General features: G+C 39.6%; 1 protein-coding gene across 3 annotated transcripts in view; it reads right to left on the minus strand.

The window, feature by feature from the left end:
- insc (inscuteable) overlaps positions 1-20,344 on the minus strand; it is a 296,952-nt gene that overhangs the window by 35,697 nt on the left and 240,911 nt on the right. For all 3 annotated transcript variants that reach the window (XM_067144206.2, XM_068227023.1, XM_067144207.2), the window contains exon 2: positions 10,319-10,646. In XM_067144206.2, the coding sequence (XP_067000307.2) occupies positions 10,319-10,635 (317 nt within the window). In that variant the 5' untranslated portion in view covers positions 10,636-10,646. The remainder of the gene's footprint in view (positions 1-10,318; positions 10,647-20,344) is intronic.

Raw genomic sequence — 20,344 nt, forward strand, 5'->3', positions numbered from 1 at the left:
CGTTTGCAAACTCTGCCCTAGCCTCGTACGGACGACCAACTGTGGCAAATGGTTGACAGAGAATGGAGAACCATCCCTCAGGACACCATCCGCACTCTTATTGACTCTGTACCTCGACGTGTTTCTGCGTGCATCGCCGCTCGCGGTGGTAGTACATCCTACTGAGTCGATGCCGTGCGCATTGTGTAACCTGCATATCGGTTTGAAATAAACATCAATTATTCGTCCGTGCCGTCTCTGTTTTTTTCCCCAACTTTCATCCTTTTCGAACCACTCCTTCTTGGTGTTGCATTTGCTCTGTCAGTCAGTGTAATTTCGTCAGAGTTTCCTCCAATAATGTTGTACTACAATCTGTACCTCATTCAGATCAATAGGATTTAAATTCTATTTTATATAACATTTTTATTTAAAAAGCTATTAATATTTGCTGGTGCTCGGAATAAAAACGCGACAAAAAATCCAGATCACAGTATATGTTAATGATTGAGGTTCATTTTGTAGCTGGAGTTTTGATACATACTTTAAAAAAGGAAAAGTACGAAAATTCTTATAAACTTGGAATTTATAAGGGAAACAGTGATATACTGTTAAAAAGGCGGGAAATTTTGAATATTTTATTTTAAAATATTAAAATTATTAAAATTCTGACATTATTGAAGTTGCTAATGGTTGCCAGGAAGCATGCCAATACTGGGATATGTGCAGCAATTGTCAACAACAATTGTAGCATATTTAACAACCGAATGAATATTAACCTATTTTTTTCCTTTGTTAAGCTGGATTTCCCCCCTTAAGCTAGTAGCAAGCTCAACCTATAATATTGTAAACCGTAGTGTAGTGTCTGCGAATTTGTACATGATGATGCTGGATTTAGAATTTTGAACTAGTAGTATTTCTTGTAATATTTCCTTTCTAAAGAATTGCTTGTTGTACTCTTGTTGTTACAGCTTTATTGTTGTTGTTGGGTAATTATGTTTTAACTTTACTTGATTATCACACTACTGTAAGTGATCATTGCTACCGGGATATTTCCCAATTGCGATGTATTTGTTAATAATAATAATAATAATAATAATAATAATAATAATAATAATAATAATAATAATAATAATAATAATAATTGTACCGGTAGGTATACCTCTACGCCGTACATTTAAATCTTGCACCAATAAAACCTCCTCTACTGGAGGAACAGTGAACTTGGAACTAGACCTCCTTAAACTTTTACTCAGAAGATGTCACTACCTTAATTTTGTGATTGTGAAGTCTCCAGGACTGAATTTCAACGTGTTTTGGTTACCATTTATCAAGAAGTTTGGACTTTCTACAACAGATGTCACTACAAAAACTATGATCATGCACCCTAGTGCGAAGTGAAAGAACTTTCTTTGAAGAAATTTTGTATTCATAAGTTTTTCTTTACTAAATTTCGTTCATTCATTTGTGGGTTGGCAATATTTATCTTTTTTCCGCCAGTTTTGAATCCAGCCAATCGCTAATTTTTGTAATTAATTTCCGACCAATCCTGGATTTCTTCTTCGACTTTGAGTGTAAATTTTGTATGGTCCAATAAAACTGAGAGGGTGTGGCTCGATTATTCATGAAAGGTCTCGAACCTTCCCCGAGGGTTTATAAACTGCGGATTTTCACGTCTCTTGGCCATTTGATCAACATCTAAGTGTGTGTGTGTGTGTGTGAAGCAGGAGGCGGGAGGTGCCTCTTTCAGCATGCAGCAGTTCTTCAGCAAGGTAATGGCCGTTTAACATCTTTATTTCTTGCTAGCTCCGCAGTTTAACCCGGTGGATAGGTCCAAAACTTTAATATGTAACTAACTTCTCTAAAATGTAAATTCTGCCGGCTAATGCGAAAATTTCATAAAATCTGTAACTGTAATTCTGGGATAGAGAGTGATTTACCTTCTCGAGCTCCCCTTCATATTGGTTGGAGGTGACTACGTTTTGTAACCGTTTTTTTTTTTTTTTTTTGCTAGTTGCTTTACGTCGCACCGACACAGATAGGTCTTAGGGCGACGATGGGACAGGAAAGGGCTAGGAGTAGGAAGGAAGCGGCCGTGGCCTTAATTAAGGTACAGCCCCAGCATTTGCCTGGTGTGAAAATGGGAAACCACGGAAAACCATTTTCAGGGCTGCCGACAGTGGGGTTCGAACCTGCTATCTCCCGAATACTGGATACTGGACGCACTTAAGCGACTGCAGCTATCGAGCTCTGTAACCGGTTTTCTTCCTTTCCGTAATGTATTAAATTATTTTTATACGAGTCACCCCCATAGTTTGGGAATAGCCCCTGTTTTATCGGCCTAGTGCCTTTTAGGTTTTAAGAATGCCCCACCAAGGCCCCTGTTCAGCATAGCAGTTGAGGCCGCCTGGGCGAGGTACTGGTCATTCTCCCCAGTTGTATCCCCCGACCCAAAGTCTCACGCTCCAGAACACTGCCCTTGAGGCGGTAGAGGTGGGATCCCTCGCTGAGTCCGGGGGAAAAACCGACCCTGGAGTGTGAGCAGATTAAGAAAGAAAGAAATGTAAATAAATTAGTCCTCGCCAATGTTTGTATATTAGCTGGGCTGAGTAGCTCAAGCCTTCTGAACCCAACCTGCCAGGTTCGATCCTAGCTCAGTCCGGTAGTATTTGCAGCTCATGTCGATAGATTTACTGGCACGTACAAGAACATCTACGGGACAGAATTCCGGCACCTCGGTGTCTTGAAAACCATAAACATGTATTTAGAATACAGTATTTATTTAATATTTGTATTACTTGAAGTGTGAATAAACCGGTTTTATTTTATTTTTTATATTTTATTTTATTCAAAGCACCTGGTTTCGAAGCACCTTTGCGTGACAAACTTTCCCTCTGAGTGAAAAAATGCTTATACTTGCGAACTTTGCTCCTGAGCTCCTATTTTGAACTCCCCCGGTTCAGCCCCTTTGACGAGTTTTGGGAATGTTCTATTTTTCTGGGATTCACCCGGAAGGACGTGGGTTCGATTCCCCGCCAGGAAGTCGAAAAATTTAAGAAACGAGATTTCCACTCCTGGATGTGCACATGGCCCTGAGGTTCACTCAGCCTGCGCCAAAAATGAGTACCAGGTTAATTCCTGGGGCCAAAGGTGGCCGGGTGTAGGAATAGAGCTAACTACTCTGTAAGAACCGAGGTTGAAGTTGGTCTTGCCTTTACCTTCCACCCCTCACAGGTCCTTAATGGTCGGTACGGAGATTACTTTTCATTTTTTCTTTTTTGCTTTGAGTGTACCTAAAGGAGCCAAAAAGGTATTTTATTACGAAAACGCGATAGAATTTGAAGTTCTGCACAGTACAGTAGTCCGCTCGGTGTTTGTGTCAGCTAGTGTAGTAATCAACTATACTCAAATTTCCCGGAAGTCCACTGACCCTCTATTAGGATGTTATCCCTATGATATACTAAGCAGAATACGGGTTCAGATTTTTGACGATTACGCGTGAAATTTGAGTCCTCAAACGATCTCGATCCGAATCTTAAATAGGCGACTTGAGCCACATGCAAGAAGAACTCTCAACAGCAAAACCATCTGTACTCTTCTCTAGTGAAGTTAAATTCCCCACCGCCAACCTCAATTGTCATCCTCGTATCAATATTTATCAGACTTTAGTATTGTGTTATGAATCTGTTTCAACACAAGAGTCTATAATGGTATGCTCTCTCTTCTTCTTCTTCTTCTTCTTCTTCTTCTTCTTTATCTGTTTACCCTCCAGGGTCGGTTTTTCCCTCGGACTCAGCGAGGGATCCCAACTCTACCGCCTCAAGGGTAGTGCCCTGGAGCTTCAGACTCTGGGCCGGGGATACAACTGGGGAGGATGACCAGTACCTCGTCCAGGCGGCCTCACCTGCTATGCTGAACAGGGGCCTTGGTGGGGGATGGGAAGATTGGAAGGGATAGACAAGGAAGAGGGAAGGAAGCGGCCGTGGCCTTAAGTTAGGTACCATCCCGGCATTCTCCTGGAGGAGAAGTGGGAAACCACGGAAAACCACTTCCAGGATGGCTGAGGTGGGAATCGAACCCGTTGACCTCACGAGGCTGAGTGAACCCCGTTCCAGCCCTCGTACCACTTTTCAAATTTCGTGGCCTCTGGGTGTGGGTATGCTCTCTCACTGTGTAAATACTGGCCGCATGGTCTTCCGAGGCCCAACGCCAATAGTTAATTAAAAAATACCTAGAGGCCGTGGCCCCGATAGAGCCCCATTCTTATGTAACACGGTCCTATGTTGGCAATATGCACTTATCGTCGAAATGTATACAACTCAGTGCAGTATTTGTACGGTTACGTCGCGCATTCCTATCTACAAAATGTCACTGTAAAATTTGTCACAAATGGAACATAATAATTGCTTTTACTTAAATGAAGTGAAAAATCTGCGGTAAATTAAGAAATACCGTCGTTATTAGAGAAAAGGCCTGTATACAGGAATCCTTTATGTCGTATTCCGCTGCTGGAGCCGTCTTTTGTTAATTTCTTGAGGTCCAGGGCTAGCACCGAGGAATGGGAGTGTTATGTCTGTGGATTCTCATTATCTTTTTCTATATGACTAGAGCGGCCAGTTCAAACAGCAAAATGGAGGTTAACAGCATTCACGATGTTATTTCGTTCTTCAATGAGGCAAATGACCATGTTATAGTGATGTGGCTGGAACTCTACGGAAAAACAACTAAGGACACATTCAACAACTTGGTGCTGCACATTACAGAGAAATATCGTAAGTACCGCAAAAATGATGTTTGTTGAAAGAAAAATAGCATGATCCCTGGACCAATAAATCACTACCGGTAGTCCACAGAATTCTTCTTATGTACATTGGCCATAGCTTTTTGTCGCTTATTAAATCTTGAATATCGCGATACAATTCAGGAAATGATGTCATTGACAACTGAAGCAATGAAACTAAAGCAAAGAACTTCAGTGAACACAGACATCACACACGAAATTGTTGAAAGTGTAAGATAAACAAAAGACATACGTGTGTTACTGTGAGCGTAGCACCAACAGTTCTTGTAAAGTAGATATACACAATATTCTCCAAAAATAAAATATTTCTTAATTTACCGCAGATTTTAGACTTCAACTGTGTAAAAGCAATTATTATGTTCCATTTGTGACAAATTTTACAATGATATTTCGTAGATAGGAATGCGCGACGAACCCGTATGTACGTGTAGGGTATTGCCGGCTGTCTCTGAAGGAGGGGATTGAACTAACGTGTGGTAGGTTGTGTCCATCTTCTGGACCACTTTCACTGCTCTCATCACAAAGCAACAATAGCCGCCTCCCTTTGTTAGCTTAGGACGTTGACACTTACGTTTTGCTCCTCGTTTTCGGGCCCATTGTCAGTGCATAGCTACACGTAGCTCATTAAATCTAGCTCTTCACCACAGATGGCAGCAATTCGAACCTCGGCCGGGATACAATCATTCTCCAACTGTGCGTTAGATTGATACAGTATAAGATAGAGAGAGAGACCCCACATTATAGCAGTTAATTTTGATGTTACTGGAAATCTCCAATTCATTCTGATTAGGTGTCTTAAAGCCTGTCTCTTAGTATTCCATGTCTCTATGAATAAAATGGAGGTATCAGCAAAATAAATAAAAGTATAATAATGATGTGCGAGTAATAATAGTATGGCCTCAGCTACCATGCGCAGACATTTTGATAATACGTCATCTAGGCTGCTTCGGTATCAATTTTTTCTATTTGCTTTACGTTGCACCGACACAGATAGGGCTTATGGTGACGATGGGACAGGAAAGGCCTAGGAATGGAAGGAAGCGGCCGTGGCCTTAATTAAAGTACAGCTCCAGCATTTGTCTGGTGTGAAAATGGGAAACCACAGAAAACCATCTTCAGGGCTGCCGACAGTGGGGTTCGAACCCACTATCTCCCGGATGCGAGCTCAAGGCTGTGCGCCCCTAACCGCACGGCCAACTTGCCCGGTCGGTGTCAATTTTGTCATTCCGTTCTGCTTTATCACATGGCGGAGAAATTAGGCCTGTGGAACTGAGTTTTAATTAATTTTATCAGGTAAACACCAAATGTGTCACCAGAGATACTTTCATGACGCCGTCGTACGACATGGAGTATCGAACGGATTTTTTTTCCACCCTGAAAATATCCGACTACCTCTGCCTCGCGATCTTGGGTTCCGGAGGCCAACAATCTTCCACTAATGTACAGAGGGAGCTACGCCCTACTACTAGAGAGTGGCTGGGCGGTTTGGGTCACGTAACTATCAGCTTGCATTCGGAAGATAGTGGATTCGAACTCCACTTTCGGTAACCCTGAATATGGTCTTCCGAAGTTTCCCTATTTTCACACCAGGCAAATGCTGGGATTGTACCTTAATCAAAGCTACGGATCCTTGTGTGTCCGTGCGACTTAAATAAAAATGTCAAATAATAATAATAATAATAATAATAATAATAATAATAATAATAATGCCTATAGTTGTTGCTTCACGTAAGGAGGACGTTGTGATCATTTACTCTGTATGCTTAAAATGTGTAGGAACGTTGTGTCTGATAACCTATGTCTGTGTTCAGTAAATACAGTTATTTTAATAGCATACAAGAGGTGTATAGTCTACCTCTTCTTCTTCCACGTATTTTTTTCACACCGTCCTTGTGTTGAGTGTGCAATATATATATAGCAAATGTGGACTTGGGCCATTTTTCGGCTAGATGCCCTTCCTGACGCCAATCCTATGCGGAGAGATGCTATCGTTATTGCACGTTTTGTGGTAATTGGTGTTACGTATAAATGAGGAGATGTGTGTTGACACAAAGACACACCCAGTTCCAGAGCTAGGGGAATTAACCCGACACCGCTACAAATCCCCGACCCGACTGGGAATCGAATCCAGGATCATTTGACACTGACATATTCAAATTCCTCCATTCAGCCCATTTCATGTTCAAAGAGAAGTTTCCAACAGCTGAATAACACCATGTCAGTAAAAATAATTCTGCGGTTGCCATGGAGATAAGCCTGCTGGCCGGCTCGTGTTGCTTGATGTTGCCAAATCTCTCACTTCTGAGTTACGTACAACAGAACGCAGCGGTCTGAACGAACGAACAAGTGAGCCGGAAGCGAAGGGAAGGAGAAGGAATGCAGGAATATGGCAACACCATGCAATTCTCCTCCCTCCAGCCCTATCTATCAAAATGCTTCTTTTAATATAACGAGTATAGTTGACCAAAATATTATGTGTAGGCCTACTCAAGTTTGGAGATTGGTTATGAAATAACCAATAGGATTGCAGAAACTCCAATAACACCATTTTTCTCGTTTCATTTCACATTAGGTCATGTAGCTTTGGAATATGTAATTTATATTTTAATATTTTTATCGGAGGTTGAACACAAAATCTGCCCATTTTTAAAAGTGTTTCAACCCTGCGTCAACTTTAGGACATTGTTTCCCCAAAACTGGGAAAATTTCAGAATGATGCGGAAACTGTCGAGTAAGACCATCAGACGTGTGAAAAGATCTTACGATCGGTCAAGACTGGAGAAGTTAGATGAAGAATTCAAAATGTACAACACCAGAAACTTTTATCGGGCCTTCAAAGAGGAACTCTCGGGTTATAAACCACAATGTCTTCACTTTAAGAATACGGACGGGGAGTTGGTCACCTGTAACCGCCGGAACGTGGAACTTTTGGCAAACTACTTTGAGCAGCTGCTCAATTGCGAAGAGCCCACGCAAAGATTACCTGTTGAAGTGACTGCAAATCTCCTGTGACTGCTCGGGAATTTCTGTAAGTGGGCACAAGTGTATCTCGGTAACCGCAAATCTGCTTGACCGCAAATATCCGGTAATCCGCTGTTGGTACACCTCTAGCTTGGATACTTGATATCATGCGAGTGGCCACGGAGGCATACAGGTTTTATATGGTATCGTGAAACATAACTGTCGATATATGCTGCAACTGATCTGCTAGATCGTGTAAACTACGAGCCTGCTGAAGATGATGCTTCAGGTGATCTCAGACATGTTCGACAGGCGATAAATCTGACGATAGGGCACGTCACGAAAGTGTGCAACCGAACATTATCCCACTGGAAAAGGCTTTTTGAAAGCCCTGCCCTCTGACCTCAGGATGTCATGAACATATCACTGTGTTGCCAGTATCCCTCGAATCACTACTAAAGATGACCGGCTCCGTGGCTAACTGGTCGAAGGGATCCCGGGTTCGATTTCCGACCGAGTCGGGGATTTTAACCATCATTGGTTATTTCCTCTGGCTTGAGGACTGTGTGTGTGCTGTCATCAACATTATATTTCATCCTAGACAAGACTCCACCATCACAGATGCGTAGGTCTCTCTGGAGCTCATACGCCATTATTATTATTATTATTATTATTATTATTATTATTATTATTATTATTATTATTATTATTATTATTATTATTATGGGTGTATGCCGTGTGCTCCTCCCCTGTGAACCATTTGACCTTGCTGCGGTGGGGAGGCTTACGCGTCCCAACGAAGCAGATAGCCGAACCATAGGTCCAAACGTATCGGATGGGTCGAGAGATCAGGCTAACAAATGGTTCTTCGAAAGGGAGATAGCAGCCTTTCGCAAATTGCAAGGGCGTCAGTCTGGATGAGATTAACTGATATGGCCTTGCAATAATACTTAACATAGTCTATTTAATATTTAAAATGAGCCTGAGTGACTCCATCGACACCACGCAAATATGTAGGTAAGCTGAAGAAAGTCAGCAATCAATAATATATGCTACAATATGTATTTTCAATCGGTTGTGTCCAACCGTGAATGGAACCTCCTTCCGATAGAGGTCAGAGGAATTTTAAACAATAGAAGTTTTAAACGAACGTGCTCAAAATAGTTCTCCATTGGACAGCAGGTCTTCTTTTTTTCTTCTTCTGCTTCCGCTTTTTCCTCTCTCTCCACTTCATATTATTTTTTAATTTATTATTTGTACTTCCTACAATGATAGGCTGCCCAAATGTGACAAAGTATACCATAACACTTGAATATCGAATGTATGTGTAACCATCAAGTGTTTTCTGGAGTTAATCTTTCTCGTATGCAGTACTGTAGAGGTGATTTCTAACAATTTGGGTGGAGCCTTTAATGGCGAAGACAGCTAAATCGCAGTACGGATTCTTGAAAATGCCCACAATTTTGAAAAACACAAGTAAGAATTTTGATATGGTTCCTCTTGCTCCGATGAAAAGTCCTACAACCTTTATACAGGAGATGTTGTATGATTCTTTGAAGTAGCTGATGGTTGGTTCATAAATGGTTCGCTTCTCCACGTCTACCTCCGCTGGCTGACTGGAGTCGACCTCACATCTGATGGTGGGGTCCAGAATATATGGAAAGTCCTTTTCTCGGTCAATTGCGATTATATCTATTCTCCGCTTGCTTCCACCCACATACCACCTCTTCATGTACCTTGTGCCCTTCCTGGGAGAATGCTGCTGCAATTCTAGATCTTATTCTGTTATGCCTAACATTCCTAAGCAAGTCCCCCCGTGGACATGAACCAAGAACATGAGCTAGGGTTTCAGGGTCTGCAGTGGACTCCATCCCGGCTACATCCAGGGAGGTCCTGTACAGGAACCACGTTATATTGCATTATTACTATTATTATTATTATTATTATTATTATTATTATTATTATTATTATTAATGTTTCTATTATTAAAAGTAAATCGTAGCAGTAGTACCCAGCTGTGATTCCCCAATTAACTAATCCTTATCCCATGTTTTTAACATGAATGATAAATTACAGTACAGTTTTAACAGTCACTGTTAGTAGTTGTTATCATTATCAGGTAATTTTGTTATTATTTATATGAATTTATATATACTGTATGTATTACATTATTTTTGTATTTACGAAGCAGTATGTAAATTTATGTTTTTAGATATTTTATGTATAGGTCAATTAGTTCAGTATAGTAATGTAGGAATTAAGTTCTGATGTTATGTTACTAGTGTATTAAAAGTATTGGTGAAGTGTAAGACAGGGCCAAGTGTCCGTAACTTTGACATGCAAGATAAATCATCTATCTATCTATCTATCTATCTATCTATCTATCTATCTATCTATCTATCGTTTTAGTAAATATTTAAAGAAAAAACACGCTACTGTGCACTCTCTTCTATTCCACCATTCCTCAAAAACTACTGAACGCGTTCGAGTACGGTTTCCAGTGTTCATAAATTGTACAAATGGCTAAAAAAAAGTCAGCGCGAATAAATTCTAGTTTCAAAATACTGTAAGGGCGCTCACCTGTTGAATTCGTTGAGAAGGTTGACGGGGCGGCCGGCCTTCTTGCTGCTGGCAGGAGGCTGTGTCGCCGCCGCCGCCTTGGGGGTGGATGTGTGAGGAGGCTCGCTGAGATTGAGTGATGGTTCGGGGGAGGGTGGGAAGGTGAGGTCCAGGTGATTGAGGAAGGGGTTGGAGGGGGAATGTGAGCGGTCTGAGAAGCCAGAGTCCTGACTTTTATGACTGCTGCTAGGACTACTGGATGACCCCCGCACCTCGACCACTTCCTCAGAGAAGCTCGACCACCACACTCTGCTGGCACTGCGCCGGAACTCTCCCATCACCGGCTCGTCTGGAACACAAAACAAACCATTATCATGTTGATGACGTCAAGAATGTTAAAAATGCACTTAAAATGAGTTTATTAAGAAAACGCATTATGAAAATGTAAAAGTGATGTTAAAAAATTAATGATACAAACTCTTCAGAAAGTAATACGTTAGACAAACAAAGTACATAATATAGACCTTTTATTTGGATGCTTCTCGAAGACAGAGAATACACATTACAGTGAATCTTGGTTGAAAAAGAAAAAAGTTGGAAAAGAATACGAAATAATAAATGAGGATTTGTGAAATTAAAGTCTACAAAAACATTTTAAAAATTACAAGAGACAACTTGAGAAATTAATTTCTACAAAATTTAAAATATAAATATGGTTCAGAAACAAAGACTCGAAAGAACAAGAATAAATCTGCTTAATGTGTGTAAAATCCTTGTCCCGTTTCTCTACGGGGTCGGGTATGAGGTGAGATGAATCTGTCGTGGCGGGTTTTTATGACCGGATGCCCTTCCTGACGTCAGCCTCATAAGAGAAGTAAATGAGATGAAATGAATGACGCGATATTTGATAGTAGGAAAGGAGAGGATGAAACCCGGTGCTGGCACATAGCCTACTCCTGTCAAATAGCACCAACGGGTCTCAAATGTTTTATTTCAATATTTGTATAACTACTAGTTAAGGCTTTTAGATGTTATTTCATAACATTATATGGTAATATGAAAAAAGGGACAAAATGACCTAAAGAGACAAAAATCTCCAAAATAAAACCGAAAAATTCTCCACAATGAAAGAAAACGCTCTTAAAATAAAAAAATGCAAATATTGCAAAATAAAAAGTATATATTTGTAATCGAGGTGCCATGCACAGAGTTTGTATATATTGTACCATTGTATCTGACCACTCAATACAAAGATGACGTATCATAAACATCCGGGCTCTAATCAACTATAGATCTAATGTTCTAATTAATAGCCGGGCTGAGTGGCTTGAGAGTGAACCGGCTCGCCTCGGTCTCGGCTATTGCAATACAAGATATTATATAAGCTAATTTTCATATGATTTTCTTTTTCGTGTGGCTATTTCTAGCCTGCTACAGTCCTTGTAAGGCAGACCCTCCGACGAGGGTGCGTGGCAACTGCCGTGTACGGGAAACTACGTGTTATTGTAATGAAGAATGATTTTGTGTGTGATGTACGGGTTACAGGGATGTTGACAACAGTACTAACACCCAATCCCCGAGCTAAGAGAATTAACCATTTAAGATTAAAATCGCCGATCCAGCCCGGAAACGACGGACAACCATACTCAAGACAACCGACGGTGGGGTTCGAACCCGCTCGCCTCCCGAATGCAGGGCTAGTCTCCGTCGTCGTACTGCGGCCACTCCTCTCGGTCATATAGGCTTGTAAGTAAAGGCTGAAAAAAAAACATTTTTCTTTATGATTTTCTTTATGTGCTCCGACACAAATAGTTCATTTTTTATAATTTATTTTACGTCACACCAACACAGGCAAGTCTTATGGCGACAATAGGATAGGAAAGACCTAGGAATGGAAGGAAGCGGCCGTGGCCTCAATTAAGGTACAGCCCCAGCATTGGCCTGGTACGAAAATGGGAAACGAAGGACAACCATCTTCAGGGCTGCCGACAGTGGAGTTCGAACCCACTATCTCCCGGATGCAAGCTCACAGCTGCGCGCTCCTAACCGCACGGCTAACTCGCCCGGTACATATACTGTAGATCTTACGGCGAAGATACGACAGGAAAGAGCTAGAAGCGGGAAGGATGGGATCGTGGCCTTAATTAAGATACAGGCCCAGCATTTGCCTGGTGTGAACACTGGAAACCACGGAAAATCATCTTCAGGGCTGCCGACAGTGGCATTCGAACCCACTATCTCCAGAATACAAGTTGACGACTACGTAATCCAAAACACGCAGCCACTCGCTCGCTCTGAAAACCATTACAGTCTATTATTATTATTATTATTATTATTATTATTATTATTATTATTATTATTATTATTATTATTACTCCAAGGGACAAGGTATGAAAATACCTCATTATGTAAATGAGATTTTGAAGATTAAAATGAAATAATCGAAATAAAGATCTTGTCTTGAGTGAAGCTAAGAGTGTTTTGGAATAATCAGAGTTCTAGTGGGAGGCGGATCTCTGTGAGTATTGAACCTAAAGTTGTCCACTTTCTGGTATCGCATTTATCTCAGCTTCAAGCCACGGAGAACAGAGAAAGATAATTGTATCGATAAGCTTGAAAGGAGCTTGACGTAAACAAAAGGAAGATACGAGTAACGCAAGAGAAGAAAGAAAAAAGGAAGAAGAAACATTAACACACACTGAAAAAAATATAGAAAGAAAGAAGGAAAGAAAGAAAGAAAGAAAGAAAGAAAGAAAGAAACAAACAAACAAACATACATACATGCATATGCATCTGGCTGTATATATCGGGATATGAAAGTGATTATTGACGCCATCTAGGCAGCCTGCGCATCCATTTCGACGTCAAGTCCAAATACCTATACACGGCAGCTGAGGCCGTACGATTATTATTATTATTATTATTATTATTATTATTATTATTATTATTATTATTATTATTATTATTATTATTATTATTATTATTATTATGAGGCAGTCTGAGACGAGGTCTCGAGATTTCTCGAGACTAGCGCAGGCACTCTTTCTCGCGAGAAACTTTGAGAGTTCTCGAGAGCGTTATCCCCGCATTGTGTGGCGAGCTGCGTGTCGTAGGCCTACAGGTAGTCGGAGCTGAATGTTGTTTGTGCCGAGTATGCGAATAGCCAACCACGGGCCTTCTCCATTCCGTAAATACGCGCCAACAAGCGATTAGGGCGTTCATTTCCTTCATTTCTACCGTGGTCTGTTTGACGCAGTATAACATAATTATCAAGGATTGGCATTGTATGCAGCGTAAGTACAGAAACTGACGGCTGCTGTAGGTACATCTACCTGGATACTAGAGGCGTGTATTTTTCGAACTCGAGACGGAGGAAGATGCGCCTTGCTGCATATGCAACCTTCATTACGCATTAGTGGAACGTGTAATCTAAATTGCCTGAGTTTGCTCCAATTCTTTCGATAGGTAGGTGTATATCGTTATCAGACCCCACATTCAATATTATATGACCACTGTTTGTGTTTACCGAAGTTTTAGCGGCGAAGGAAATAAGTCCTTACAATGTTATAGAGTATTCGCGTCATAATTAGATACTTCGGTATATGACGGTTCAATGTGAAATTATGTCTAATGTCGGCAGAAATACTTCTGGGATGATCCGGCACTTAAAAACACGTAATATAAATGAAGGGGGATCGTCACAGAACACCTCCGGCCCGGTGCGCGTCACAAGAAGCTACCCTGTCGACAACAATTGCGAGGTATTCGGTAGGCGTACATCCTTGTCTACAGTTATTAACGAATTATAAAGGTTATTCAGCCAAGATGTCCACCTGAAATAACTAGGGAACCGTTTAAGATACTGACATTTTCACTTTCGTTAATGGTATTAAGGAGCTCATAGTTATACATGCAGTGCTTCCCTAGGCTTCTGATAATATATATATAGGCACACACGTTTCCATATGAGAACTGCCCATGATATACTATCAAGCTTACCCTCATAGTTACTGGGACGTCGCTCAGCTCGCAGCATATGAGAATAGGACTCGAGAGCGTTGCCCGTCAGCCCTGTCGAAAGAATTGGAGCAAACTCGGGCACTGTAGATTACATTATCCACTCATGTGTAATGGTGGTTGCATACGCACATTTTCCCCGTCTAAATTTCGAATAATGCACGCCTCTAATATCCAGGTAGGTGTACATATTATCTACAGTTATTCACAAACTTACAGGGTTATTCAGCTAAGATGTCCACCTCAAATAAGTCGTGAATTGTTTAAGATAATGACATTCTGTTTTCACTTTCGTTAATGGTATTAAGGGGTTCATAGTTGAACATGCAGTTCTTTTCCAGGCTTTTGACAAAATGTATTGGCTCACACGTTTCCATATGAGAACGTTATTACACGCAATAACTGATTATGTTATCAAGTTTACACTCGTAGTTACTGAGACATCGCACGATCGCAGGATAGAGAATCGGTCTCGATATTCTAGCGAGAGTCTCGAGATCTGCGACGTCAGTCTCGAAAGTGTCGAGCGAGAGCGTTATCCATCATTAATTATTATTATTATTATTATTATTATTATTATTATTATTATTATTATTATTATTATTATTATTATTATTATTATTATTTCTACAATATGGATTTTTCTACAGTCATCGGCTGGAATACAAAGTTACAGTAAGAGCAATCACCACCTCGCTCGTGCAAATGTTCTGCATTGAGAATTACATAAATATTAGGGGTATGTCTTCTTTAGAAGCCCTGAAAAATAACTCCCTCTACATAATCGCGGAGCGTGCTAGGCGACTCTTGCCAAATACGTTTGAATTCAAACCGCATGGATATCGGTGATCTAGAAAAAATGATCAACATTGTTGTTGTTTGGGTCATCAGTCCATAGACTGCTTTGATGCAGCTCTCTATGCCACCCTATCCTGTGTTAGCCTTTCAGTTTCCATGAGTAACTACTACATCTTACATCTATTTTTATCTGTTTGTCATATTCATGCCTTGGTCTACCCCTACACTTCACTCATAAACTAGCTGAGCAAGTCCTCGATGTCTTAAGATGTGTCCTATAATCCTATCTCTTCCTCTGGTCAAACTTCACCAGATCGTTCTCATCTCACCAACTAGATCCAGTATTCTTCATTTGCAATTCGATTATTAAGATTTAATTGGAAATAATTTGAGAATCTTGAATAGGGTCACTTAGTCTCGGATATTGTGAAGAGTAATGGGTTGAACTCCCATTCTCGAACACGACATCTACATCTTCGTCCCCCACCTCTCTCTCTCTCTCTGTCTGTTTTTCGTCTTCCGTCTTTCTTACACGGCCTATATTATTATTATTATTATTATTATTATTATTATTATTATTATTATTATTATTATTATTATTATTATTATTATTATGTGTGAATGGTCCCTTTCGGAACACACGAAGCTTTATTTATGATTTCGTTTGCGAAGGATCCAGGATGCTTTCATCTGTTGACTAAAGATCCTTTTCTTTTCTTCCGTCCACTTGGTACCTACTCTTTTTGGTACTTCATTCTCTGGAGTAACTTCCCAATTGTCAATTTTCTTTCTATATATATTTCGATTCAAAATGTCTTCACAGAGAATTTGTGCGTTCTTCATGTCCGCTTTTGTTTGTTGTATCCAAGGAAAATTCTTCAGTTTGTCAACTCTTTCAAGAACTTGGTGGGTTAGTCTAGTTTCTGGAAGCCTCTTAACATGTCCATAAAATTTTAGCCTTTTTTTCCTGAGGTCTGCCGCAATATTAGATAATTTTTCTGTGGATTTCCGGGTTTGGAGGCGGTACCCTTCTCCCGTGTGTCTTGGTCCTAAAATTTTCCTCATGATTTTTCGCTCTTCTTTTAGGATATTTTCCAGTTCGCCCTTTCTATGAAGCGTTATTATTATTATTATTATTATTATTATTATTATTATTATTATTATTATTATTATTATTATTATTATTATGGGATAACATGAAGATGCTTCCAACAATAACGCTCAAGAAATGAAACACTCAAGATAAAGGATAAGAAGAGAGAAACTGTTGATATGAAACTTTCATAAGTGCAAACAGTAATCTGTCCGTCGCACAAATGATGATTGTATACAGATAACCAAGCCCTGTATTAGCAGACACTGCACATATTATAAATTTGCCCCCGTCACGGTGCGTATGTCAACTTGGAAAGGTTAACTCCGTAATACTGAAACTTAATGAGGATCATAAATTTTTGCATCTTATGTTGGCTACACATTGTTTATGTCCATCTCCTTAGGAACATCGTGTACAAAAACGGACCACTTTGATTTTCAGGTTTTCTTTCTCCGGTTTTTAAAGTCAATACATTCTTTAATATTGTATGAACTGTGAGGAAAGATGTGACCAACAAAATGTCAGTCACTGTCAGTTAAAGAGGGTCGACTTTATTTGGCGCAGTCAATTAATCATTGTCCTTCTTTCGATTCCGAATGGGGTCGATGGAATTTGACGCCGTTTGAAAACGATAACTGCGTGTCATTGGCTTCCTGAACTGTGATTTTCTCTCATCTGTAGCGGTGTTCCTTTGCAAAAATAATGATTATACAAGGAACGAGACGCCGATCTACCAATAGTAGTAGTAGTAGAGAGAGCTTGGAGAACTGTTAAGCTTCTTTATACGAGAAGCACATCGCAATTCAAACACGATCTATAAAATGACAAAAGATCGCGTCAAGTTATTTAAAGCGAAAAAGACTTTAAAATATTAAGGAAAACGTGTATTTACTCAAAACTGTAAATATGTACGTTACGTTGTCCACATTATCTTTAACTTTTAATGGAATGAACACAGCTGAGAAATAAAACCAAATGACGATAATAATAATAATAATAATAATAATAATAATAATAATAATAATAATAATAATAATAATAATAATAATATTAATAATAATAATAATAATAATAATAATAATAATAATAATAAATATCTAAAAATGCTGAAATAATTATTTTTCATTCGTTCTTATTGCAAGCAAAATATTTGAGCACCTGCACGACGTCATTAGGACATGTATAACATGCCCAAAGAAAACGAACTTCGCTAGCAGCTAATCACAACATGTTACTCGACGAGAATATATCAGAATTAATGGCCATCTGAACAGATCTCGACATTACCTCATATCGCATTGCAGTACATGACGGTGATCGTACATAAGTTTTCGATTGAAACCGAACATCAATTGTGCGCTAGCACGTTGTAGCACAAAAGCTCCGAGCTGAGTACGGAAACTTCTGATGTTTGAGTATTCATGATATTAAGATATGCAGACTGTTCACCGTAAATGCACGAAAATGCCTTCATAATGAAGTAGAACAAATTACAATGACTGGAAAGTAAGAAATGAATATAATGATTTTCGGAAAATTGCCATATAATGACTCAAATTTGAAAGATTGATATAAAGATAAAAATGACTAAAACTAATGAATGCACATTTTTTCCATCATGGGAATTGCCATTGCAATTAAATATTCCTGTAACGAGTGTCGAGGTTTTTTTCGCACCCACTTTCCGCTTACTTCCTACAGTATACTACCGCAACCACAATGAAAATCGTGTTGCAGGTATCACCGCTTTCTGGGTAATGTGTATTTATCTTTTACATTCTAGAAGGCTATGTCTCAAATATAATTACGAAGACTCATTTTGATCTGTATACAATTTAATTTGATTTATTAAATTAGGGCACTTTCGTTTCTATAATCCAAGGGCCATGATCAGAATTTATGTATAGGTTAGCAACCAGTTAACAAAGTCCGCGTCCTGCCTAGAATAGTAGTATCAGTAAAGAAAAAAACATTTGAGAGCGGTGCACTTCTCCCTGTCCCAAAGGTGAAGTTGCTAACAAGGAAAATGTAATCACACGATCTGCTCTCTGTGCTGTAGGCCTATGTATGAATTCCCTAGAGGACCAACTTAGTGGTTCCTTTTATGCAGGAAACCGTCAGCCCCACGGCTGTGGAACCACTCGATTAAACGGCTCTGGGAACACCCCTCATCTGCACTTGAAAGGCGTAACGGCCGTTCCCACCCTGGTAGGCGCACGTGCCTTCACATCTGCTTCATCCAAAGGCCGTTGGGATGCACACATGGAGCTATGTGAGAGGGGATGTCCTTTTAAACCTCCAGCTGCTGAAAAATTAGATAAATTGTGTCCGTTTTGAGAGTTGCTTAGCCTATACAACTGTTGTTCTCTTCTTCGTCTTTTTTTATAGGCAGATTATTATGAGTGGCGACTTTAACATCGCGACAGATGCGGAATTTGTATAAAATGAATAAAGAGAGTACATCAACCCTTCATCATCTATCTTATTGAAGTGTCTTCTCTGTTGCTATTGTTAAGCGGTAAAAGTGCTCCATTGCAAAATTAGCGTGAAAGTGCAAAAAGACAGTGTTTTCGTCAAGAAGAAAGCCACTGATTTTTTTCTGCTATGAGCGTGGACATTTTTTCTTTAGCATACTTGTTAATAAATGAAGCTATATTGCGTTTATGCCTACGCTTCGCTCGTCCTCCCGTCATACGAGTTTTAAAATGGTCATTTCAAACATTAAGCCATAGGTTTATTTTGTAATGTAGGTATATACTTCGTCCTTGTGGCAGCCTCCTCATGGGAAAGTTGTTTTAGGAATTAATGAAAATGTTCATCTTTTATTTGGGGGCACCGCCTTCAGGAAAGTTGGGGTACCAAATTAATACATACTCACCAGGCACTTCAAGTGGTTTTAATATTTGATTATATTTACTCTCCTCTATCTCAATAATCTTATTATTATTATAATTTTTTTTCCTTCCAATGCCATATTTGGTCCCCCCAGATGTTAGCAATCACCTTGGGGAAAACACCCCTTTCTTTAGTTAACTTGAAGAGTTGTTCGGTGTTGTTAACGCCAGTTCAGTCTTTAATGTTTTGTAACCATGACATCGGTGGTCTACTAGCTCCTCGCTTGCCTTATAACATGAAATGTACAAGCCCGTACTTTCTACCTCGTAGAACATGACCTAAATAAGCTGTTTTCCTGGCTTTGGTGATGTTTTTCAACTCATGATCATCTCTGGCTCTCCTCAACACTTTATTTTTGGTTACAAAATATGTCCAGGCTATTCTGAGCATTGTCCTGTGTAACCACATTTCAAAGGCCTCTAATCTGTTCTTAGCGGAATCTTTGACAGCCCAGGTCTCTACTCCATAAATCAGTGTTGACATCTGAACAGCTTTTGCTTGAGTTTAAGGTTTGGATTTTCATCACAAAAACAATGACTTCATCTTTTGAAAATATGATGTAGAAATCTCAATACGGCATCTGATCTCTTTTTCAGACTCCAGGTTGTTTGGAATGGTGCTCCTAAGATATATAAACTGACTTATTCGTTCAATCTCAATAATACGAGAGCTATATTATCTTTATAGCATTAAAGAAGAGTAGAGAATGTAATAATGCTCGTTTGACAACTTTTTAAAGCTAACCAATAATAGGCCTATAACTGATCCGATCTGTTTACTTTATTAGTTGCTGTGCTGCTGGAAATCTGTACCAGACTGTGCTATGTTTGTGAAGTAGCGTGTAGTGATTTACCCACAAAATAGGTATTTTAATTACTATGAAGAATTATGTAATTTACCGTAACTTTATATATAGATATTTTAAGTTTTAACTACCAGTGTATTGCGTGATACTAAATATGCTTTCCTCGTGGCTGATCCCAGAAATGGGAAAAGTGCTGACCTCACTCCAGGAGAAAAGGAGAGAATATGGGCACGTTTCATTGTGAATTCAGCCGACAAGATATTTCAAGTATGAGAGAAGTTTCACAGTCCATAGTTTAGAAATATAAGCAACAAAATGAAAGTCTCGAAACGGATCGGAAAGGTGAATATGATCGAGAATGCGTCACTGCTTGAACAACAACAACACGAATAGCAATAGAAAACCGAAGAAACCCAAAAGGGTAATTAAAACATGT

This window comes from Anabrus simplex, chromosome 3, assembly GCF_040414725.1.
Source record: "Anabrus simplex isolate iqAnaSimp1 chromosome 3, ASM4041472v1, whole genome shotgun sequence".
In the NCBI taxonomy this organism is placed as follows: domain Eukaryota; kingdom Metazoa; phylum Arthropoda; class Insecta; order Orthoptera; family Tettigoniidae; genus Anabrus; species Anabrus simplex.